The sequence below is a fragment of the Oratosquilla oratoria genome, chromosome 1, assembly GCF_046742065.1.
Source record: "Oratosquilla oratoria isolate Oo_2021 chromosome 1, ASM4674206v1, whole genome shotgun sequence".
Classification (NCBI taxonomy): Eukaryota; Metazoa; Arthropoda; class Malacostraca; order Stomatopoda; family Squillidae; genus Oratosquilla; species Oratosquilla oratoria.
The window spans coordinates 125,631,362-125,641,361 of NC_134777.1; the positions used below are offsets into that span (position 1 = coordinate 125,631,362).

The 10,000-nt window shown below is 39.2% G+C and overlaps 1 protein-coding gene across 5 annotated transcripts in view; it reads left to right on the forward strand.

Annotated features, from left to right (window-relative positions):
* Positions 1–10,000, forward strand: part of LOC143026440 (uncharacterized) — a 1,178,515-nt gene that overhangs the window by 1,101,980 nt on the left and 66,535 nt on the right. For all 5 annotated transcript variants that reach the window (XM_076186831.1, XM_076186862.1, XM_076186854.1 and 2 more), the window contains one exon: positions 8,573–8,620. In XM_076186831.1, the coding sequence (XP_076042946.1) occupies positions 8,573–8,620 (48 nt within the window). The remainder of the gene's footprint in view (positions 1–8,572; positions 8,621–10,000) is intronic.

A 10,000-nucleotide genomic window follows, 5' to 3' on the forward strand; every position in this document is an offset into this window, starting at 1 on the left:
CAATACAAATTAGACGCGAAATAATGGTCTCAAGCTGTTGTGAAGGAGATTAAAGTCTGAAATGGTTAGAAACGAGTTCCTCAACCGTGTAGTTAATGAATGGAATAAACTTCTTCCCGAGGCAGTGTAATGTAACACGGTTCGAAGTTTTAAGATTCATTTAAATAAACACCTAAGTAATATGCTGTAATGTTTGGCTTCATATGTTTATGTATTTATTTGTTTAACTATATTTTTATTAGCGTCCGACCCAGTTACGTTGTTGCAACCTCCCTTAACATCATACATTGAGAAGCAACATCTGTGGAGAGGTAGAGATGCTCATTCGTGTGCCTTCGTGTGCGTGTGCAGGCTCTGCATTTTTCATTGTTGCCAGATGGGAAGGGGGGAAGGGGGACAAGGGGGGGAGGGAGCCTCCTCTTGCCCTCACCCCCTCACCCCCTCACCCCCCTTCCTGGCCAGAAAAGATTGCTTATTTGTTTGTAATTCATTTATTTGTTTATTTTTGTTGGACGGTTGGGTGTTAAGGTAGATTAAGTAAGATTAGCTTGGATGGTTAGTTTGTGTCAGTTACTTAGGTTTGATTTAGTTAGGTTTGGTTGATTATTTAGGTTAGTTTAGGTTAGGTTAGTTTAGACTAGGTTAGGTTAGTTTAGCACACTTTAATTAAGATTTTGCAGGAATTTTTTTTTTTTTTTTTTGGGGGGGGGGTAATGTGGACCCCTTTGAAGTTAAAGGTCTCCAAGCGTAGCTGAATGAAACTACCTGGCAGTAGCCACACTAAACAGAAAATTACTACTAGGTACACAAAGGGTCAAATTTCTGGTCAGCTTTGATATAAGTAAATATAAATGTCAATTTTTTTTTCTTCGGTTATTTGCGAAATTGTGTATTGTGCTGTGTCTTGCTGCACTGCTTCTGACCCAGGGGATGGAATGGCTGGGAGTGGTTTCTATGCCTTTGTTTTTTTGGCTACTTCATGTGTAATGGGGAAAAAGGCCTTTAGTATATGTATGTATGTATGTATGCATGTATGTATGTATGTATGTGTATATTACTCTATTATTTAATCTCATGTTGCGCATGAAGAAATTGAAGTTAAGAAATCCGAATTAGATCCCTTCAGACGGAACTTGATGAGTGTCTGCAACAGTATGAAGTATGCGGACCCTGACCTGAAGCACAGAACTCTACGCGCACTTGATGACGTTATTGTGAACCACTTTCAGATTGGTAGATCCAAAATCAAGAAGTTGTCTCGACTATACAAGGGAACTTTAGCTATTCCCGAAACTTCAGACAACTTCATCAACCTGTCTAGTGAAACGCTCACCGCAAACCAGAAAGAATTCCTAACTGTCACCTGATGCCCAAATACTCCCATATCAACAAAAAAAGTGGAAACTGCGGTCCTCTTTGAAGATCTGTGCCAACTACAGAAAGAAGAGGAAATCACCATCGACCCAGATCTACAAGACCATTTACAAAACGAGCGCACCAAAACTAAACATCATCACTCTGGCCAGCTTCTTTCACCTTGTTAGAAAAGTGAACAAATCATCATGTTTTGTTATTTTAGACAGTGAGAATGATCATAGGAAATGTAATAACACTTTAAGTGACCTTTCTGAGTTCAAACCTATTACCCGTAACCCAATAGAAAATGTTAAAAACAAATTGAGCAAATTAGTTTCAATTGTCAGGCCCAATTGGATGGTGCTTAGTTTGAAAAAAATAATAGGAGACTTTAACCCTTGTTATTTTTACGGTTACGCAAAAACCCATAAAGAATCCTACCTCCTTAGGCCCATCATTTCCTAAATCCCAACTCCCACTTACCGTGTTGCTAAGAAACTTCATAATGTGATTTCCCCCTACATTCCAGACACTTACTCCTGCGCTCCACTGACGAGTTCATAGACATTATGAGAGTTAATAAACCCGGAGGCTTCATTACCTCGTTAGACGCAGGGAACCTATTCACTCATATTCCCTTCATTAGAACAACAGACATTATTCTCCATTATGTTTACCATTACCCTGAACTTCCACCCCAACCACCTGATTCCCAAGGACACATTGAAGGAAATGTTGTATATCTGTACAACAAAGGCCCCGTTCAGGTGCCCAGAAGGGAAGCTGTAGGTACAAACCAATGGAATCGAAATGAACTCACCCTTGGGTGTTTTGTTTGCCCAAGCCTTCATGTCTTCTGTTGAGGAGACAGCATTCCTTTCGAATTAACTTAAAACCAAAATTTACTGTAGGTACATTGACGATATTTTCGTGTGTACGCACTCTAGCGAACTCCTAGAGAGACTTAGGCTGCGCTTACAAGAAATTTCAGGTTTAAATTTCACAACTGAGATGAATATAAACGGTAAACTCCCTTTCCTTGACGTCCTGGTTGATTCTACCTCTACTAACTTTACTACTAGTGTCTACCGTAAGCCCACTAACATTGATAAATGCATGAATGGTAACAGCGAGTGCAGCGATAATTATAAGAAAGGTGTGATTAGAGCTTACGTCAGGAGAGCAATAAAAGTTTGTTCCTCGTGGGAAACACTACATGCTGAACTCCAACATTTACGGCAAATGCTCACTAATAACGGCTATGCCAACTGTGACTTTGATGACATAACCAACAAGTTGATGAGTGAACTTAAGCCCAGCCAGTGTTCCAATAAGCCTAATTTTATTAATATTTTCTACCGTAACACCTTTACTGATTCTTACAAAAAAAAAAATGAAAAAGCGATCGGGGATTTTATTAAGAAAAACTGTCGCCTCACCAGTGAGAATTGTGAAATCCGGGTTCTTATGTATTATAGAAACCCCAGAACCAACTCAATGGTCATGAGTAACAATGGTCGAATTGACACTACATTCAAAACTAATGTGGTGTATCTGTTTCATTGTTCCACCGAGGGTTATTAAAGACTACTACGCAAAACCTCATAACCAGACCATTGACAGAGACACTGTGATTAAGTGTACCAAAGTCATTAGACACAATGAGGACCATAGAAGGTTAAAAAGATTAGAGGCTTTTCATATTAGAGATAATGTACCTACAATATACATCCAATCCAATATGACCTCCAGCATTTCCCTCAATAACGACGCACTCTTGAAACGACGTTATAACGAGGTTCCCTCCTCCCCCGCCCCCCACTGCGACCACCAGGCAGACCAAACGGTCAGGTACACGGGGAGTGGTTCGAGTATGAATCCCTGCTCTTTCACCTACCAATTGTACTTCTCTCATAGACAGTGACATTACTCGTGTATATCTTACTATTCTATACATTTGTTATACCTTTTCATTTTGTTATTTACATGTTTATTTTCTTGTCAAAATTATAACAATGTTTCTATTTAATATTACAGAAGTATGTCAATACTGAAGATATCTCTTTTAAGACGAAAACTTGATTTAATGAATGGAGCAATATGGAAATATTTTTCGTACCCACCTCCCAGCAGGAAAAATCCTGATCAAAAAAATTGAAAATATTAAGAAATTGAATCATTGTCAAAATGCTGTCGTATTCAATTCTATATGCATATATATATATACATATATATATATATATATATATATATATATATACTGTATACATATATATATATATATATATACTGTATACATATATATATATCTATATATATATATATTATAATAAAGTAGTGCCCTCTGTCTGTCTGATTGTTTAACTGTTTGTTTGTACACGAACTCCTAGGGTTTTAGAGATAGACCCCCATAACCATATATATTCTGATACCCTATCACTCCAGGTACTTGGATAACTATATTTCATTTCGAAAAAAAAATATTTTGATTAGGGTTAAGGGTTAAAGTTAGGAGGTTTATGTAGTATCCCCTGAAGTCGCGTAGTATTTTTTGTGACTGAAGACTTAATATGATTAAACAAACCATTGTATGCATAAATATTATATACATTTGTGAAATTAATGTTGCCACAAACCATGATAGCTTTTGTAAGAAGAAAGCATGTTTATGGAAAATTATTGTATAATTTTACCAAATGTTGAAATATTGGTTATTGCCATTTAATTTTTGTGCGGGCGGAAATACTTCATTCACAAACTCCTACGTTTTTGCAGATAAACCCCTATAACTATATGTATTCTGAAGATAAACTAGATACATTTCTCCACCTTTCAGCTATAGACATTTATTGTCAATCCACACACACACACACATGCACATACACGCGCACATAAAAGAATGTGTACACACGATATTTGTGTTTGTGTATGCATGTATTTTCAAACTAGGGTTTCCCAACTTCGGGAGGGGGGGTGCACAACTAGGAGGTGGAGTATTTAAAGCCATATTTAGTTTTAAAAAATATTTTTGTTAGGGTTAAGGGTTAAAGTTAGGTGGTTTATGGTGAGGAAACACGCCACTACTGTAATCCCCCCTTAAGTTATTATTTTTGTAACATAAGAATCAATATGATTAAACAAACCATTGTATGTGTTCATGAATATCATTTATATTTGTGAAATTAATGTTGCCACAAACCATGATAGCTTTTGTAAGAAAAAATCATGCAAATGTAAAATGATTGCAGAATTTTACCAATTGTTGAAATATTGCTTATTTTCATTTAATTTTAGTGCGGCGGAATTGATCATTTACAAACTATTCCTAGGTTTTTCCAAATAAACCCCTATAACCATATATATTCTGTAGATAAAGTAGATACATTTCTTCACCTTTTAGCTGTAGGCATTTATTGTCAATCCACACACACACTCACACACGCATGCAAAAGAATGTGCACATGATATTTGTGTTTGTGTATGCATGTATTTTCAAACTAGGGTTTCCCAACCTTCGGGTAGGGGGCACACATCTGGGAGGGGGAGTGTTTAAAGCTATATTTAATCTAAAAAATATTCTGGTTAGTGTTAAGGGTTAAATTTATGTATGGTATGATTAGGTTAGGGATTTTTCACGAACTCGCAGCAACGCGCGGGTAATTGTCTAGTTTATATATATATATATATATATATATATATATATATATATATATATATATATATATATAAATATATATATATATATATATGTGTGTGTGTGTGTGTGTGTGTGTGTGTGTGTGTGTGTGTGTGTGTGTGTGTGTGTATACATATATATGTGTGTGTGTGTATGTATATACATATATATATATATATACATATGTATATATATTATATATATATATGTATATATAATGTGGGTGTGGGTGTGCAAGCATGTATTATAATAGTTAATAATCAATCATAATAATGGTAATAGTAATGATTGTAATAACAATAATAATTAATAAATGAGTAAACAAATAAAGTAGAATGTATAAAGTAAAATATGTCATTGGTTACTCCAAGTGCGATGCGTTCCCGAGCCTCGGAACACACAGAGGGGAGAGTGAGGGGCTCTCATGAGAGGCTTTCGGCACAGTCCGCGGCTCACAGGAAAAATCCCAAGACGTGTCCGCACCTAATGGAACTCTATCCCCCTTCTCCCCCCTATCCCCTCTCTCCCCTCCCTCTCTACTAACCTCTCTCTCCCCTCTCTTACTCCCCTCTCTCTCCCCTCTCTCCCCCTCTCTCCCCCTCTCCCCTATCTCTCCCCTCTCTCTCACCCCCTCTCCCCTCTCTCTATCTCCTCTCTCTCTCGCCCCTCTCTCTCTCCCCTCTCTCGCCCCCCTCTCTCTCTCCTATCTCTTGCAAAACAGTCTAAAAGTTGGCATCACCTATATGGCAATACCGCTTAATGGATCCTCTCGTTGAGAGGCTTATGGCCCATCCCAGCGACGGAGTAAGTAATAAACCCCACGTTATAGCTACATCTTCGTCAAGACGGCTCCTGATTGGCTGTCGAACAAGAACGCTCAGTGCAGCAGCCAATCAGGTGCTGTTATGACGAGGTATTGCAGTAACGTGAGGTCAGTTGGCAGTCACAAGGTCAAATGTGTTCTGGTCACATGACCTGGCCTGGGACAAAAGAGATGAGAATGTGGTCTTTAAAAAACGAATAAATCAATCAATCAATCAATCAATAAATAAACAGATGAATAAATGAATGAATATTCCATCTTCGAGAAAACTATGCTTTTTATATGAAGGAAATACAAATAACAACATACCACACACACGCGCGCGCGCGCGCACGCACACACACACACACACACACACACACACACACACACACACACACACACACACACACACACACACACACACACACACACACACACACACACACACTGTATGTGTATCATATACATATATATATATATATATATATATATATATATATGTATATGTATATGACTACACGTGTGTTCTGTGATAACGTCATTTGTGTTATTTATAGAACAAATGACGTCAAGTATTATATTGAATTTCATCTCGATATTTGCGGGAACAATTGACTTCGAGGTCAAAGGAATCTTAATAAAATTAAAACTGCTTTGTTTTCTAATATAAATTGCGTTGATGATGACTGTTATTATCATTACTGGAAAACTAACCGGATTAACTTTTATCCTATCCCTTGCCGGCCGGAGGGAATCTCTCTCTCTCTCTCTCTCTCTTCTCTCTCTCTCTCTCTCTCTCTCTCTCTCTCTCTCTCTCTCTCTCTCTCTCTCTCTCTCTCTCTCTCTCTCTCTCTCTAGGAGAGTTCGAAAAATGTTCTTGATTTTTTTTTTTTTGAGAAGAAGAAGAAGAAGAAGAAGAACCGCGAGACTGCGAAGGCTACCCTCGGGCAAGGGGAAGATTTCCGTCCCAGTGGGAGGAGCTTCCCCTAAGTCATCCGGGGGAAGCCTTTCCGGGAAGTCCGGCTCGGACCCCGAGTAACGTAAAACCCGAGTAACGTAAAAACCCGAGCTACGTCAGGGCAAGAACAAAAACCCGGAGTTACGAGAGGGGGAGGAAGAAATGTGAAAAACCCGAGCTAAGATAACCAGAAACACGAAAAAAAAACCGTTACGAAAACCCGAGTTACGAAAAAAAAACACTATTTTTGAAAAACCCAAATTACGAAAATCCAAGTTACAAAAAAAACAATAACACTATTTTCGAAAAACCCAAATTACGAAAAATCCTAATTACGAAAACCAGAATAAAAAGACACGTTACGAAAACCCGAGTTACGATTTTTTTTTCGAAAAACTCGAATTACGAAAAACCCGAGTTTCTGAAAACCCGAATTGCCAAAATCCCGAGTCACGAAAAAAACAACCGAATTACGAAAACCCCGAATTACGAAAAACCCGAGTTGCGAAAAACCCGAGTTACGAAAAACTCGAGTTCCGAAAAAAAAAAATAGAACAAGTTAGGAGTAACTTAGATGAACTCGCGGGCGCCTTCGAGTTTGAGCTTCAAGTGTGAAGTAGATAAAAACATCCTCTTAGCCTCCCTCGAGAGGCTGGAGGCACAGGGTCCTCCTCTAACCCTCCTCCTCACCCTCCACGGACATCTCCGAGCTTAATAAAATCGTCTGTCACTCACCAGAATAAAGTCTATCAAGAGGAGACATCGGAACTTAAAGGCTTAAGTCCCACTTCACCAATTGATCTCCAGGACCTTCTCCTCGAAGACAGAAGACGAGAGAGAGACGCCTGAAGAAGGGTCTCCAAGGAAGAGCAAATCCTCCGGAAGGTGGGGTGGGGTGGGGGGAGGATGGGGGGGAAGAGGGGATACGGGGAGGGAAAGGGGGATGGGGGAGGGAGAGGGGGATGGGGGGGGGCAGGTTGTCTCCCTGGGAGCCTTCGTTGGCGCTTTGATCGATTCTGTTACTCGGAAGGGGGTAAGGAGAGAGATGGAGGGGGGGATAGGGGAGGGGGGATAGGGGAGGGGGGGAGATATCTCCTGCACCTAGACAGCAGTATCTCCACGTGTAAGCACATCTTGTTACTAGCAAATAATATCTAGATGAAGCTGAGAAAAATGGAAATCTAACGTTATAATGAACATTGAAGTCTGTTTCTTGCTAGAAAGATTTTACTGAACAATTATGATGCTCCATATTCAGAAAAAGTTTGTGTGGAGGAAGCCATGAAGGGGGTGAAGGAGGGAGGGACATGAGGAGGGCACCAGAAAGGAATGACATTTTATTTATTTATTTTATTTTATATACATTTTATTATTTATTTATTTGTTTATTATTTATTTTTGTTTTACGTCATTAAAGAATGATACGCGCTCTGATCCGTAGGGGTGTCACTAGAGCTCCTAAGCTTATGACTGCATAAGACTTAGCAGATAATTTCCCTATATGGGACTATACTATTTACAAGTGAAGGTAACTGTATCACCGCCATGTGCAAACTTAGTGTTATGTGCTAACTCATGTCTATCATATGTAGTACAAACCAAACCACACCCCTGTTTCTTCTCCGACCAATCACACGCTCGCTTTTCAGTGACGCGCACTGGAGGAAGGAGGCTTGTGATTGGCCAGGGAAGAAAGAAGGGCATGGCATGTTCCGCCCATGATCGCGGCATTGGCTCTTCTCAATTTCTTCAATGTTCTCTTTTTCTCTCTTCACAGCTGGCGATCTAGATGGGTCGACGCAGAGTCTTGCGGCCACGGAGACAGGTAAATACTCGTGGTGCCCCGTCCTGCCGGCACACACTTTCACAAGGCTCACCGCTCCTACACAGCTTTGCATTTTCTCTGTGCATTGTATGTGATCATCTCAATCTGTGTACACATACGTACATGTATACATATAATGCACGCATATATACATACGCACATACTGTGTATGCATGAATACATATAAATTCATGTGTATATAAATATATATGCGTTATTAATACATGCATTATTAGACAGTATTTACAATCGTAAATACAAATATATACTCATACATACATATATACATACAAACATTTATGAATTATGAATACAAATATTTCTGTCCCTATCTTTGTAAATGTGTAAGATATGTGTGTAAGACGTGTGTGTGTGTGTGTGTGTGTGTGTGTGTGTGTGTGTGTGTGTGTGTGTGTGTGTGTGTGTGTGTGTGTGTGTGTGTGTATGTGTGTGTGTGTGTATGTGCACGCTCACGAATGAGTGTGTGCACATGTGCACGTAAGGCATTCTGTGTGCTTATAAGTCCCACATCAAGTTTTCCTTTTCCTTTATTTTTCGCTTACTGAGTTTTACATGCATGGGTGCCTCGCCTGTGAATTTGCACAGGTGAGTTTGTACACGTACACACACACACACACACACACACACACACACACACACTCCCAAGGAGTGTAGAGAACAAGTGGAGGAAAGAGTGAAAGATTGGTTGTTTATTCATTAGAAGAAGGAATAGTGAATTAGAATTTGTAGAAGGTTAACGTGGTACCAATTCCTAATGAAGGTTGCTAGGAGAAACCCCAGATTTACATATCGTTGTCTGACTACTATGATAACAACATTGTTTAAGAAGATCTTGAAAGAAGGGTGTGGTAGATATTTAGAATAGGTAGACTTCCAGGTAGACAACTAATTCAATTTTAGAAATGGGAGACCATGTATAAGTGTGCTAAAAAGGGGATATATTTGTCTGGATTCTGTACTTTTGGATTTGGAGAAAGCGTTTGACAAGGTACAGCACAAACGAATAACGTGGTAAAAGGGAGTGTTTTGGAAGACTTAGAGGAAGCCTTCTGGGTCGGACAAGAGACCTCCTGAGAGACTGATGAGGATAAGAGGTCAAGATACAAGTCAAGTAATTAGCGATGTCCAACAAGGGTCAGTCTTGGCGCCCGTAATGAAGTTAATTTGCATAAACGATAATGACGGGAGGGAGAACAAGCTACACTAATCAGTTTGCAGATGATGCCACGCTCGTTAGGAGAATAGAAGATGAAGATCGCAAATTGTTACAAAAACAGCTAGACAGCGTAAATGACTGAATGTGGAACATCAATTTCAATGAAAAAGACAAAGTATTGAGAGCGAGCAAAATAAATAGAT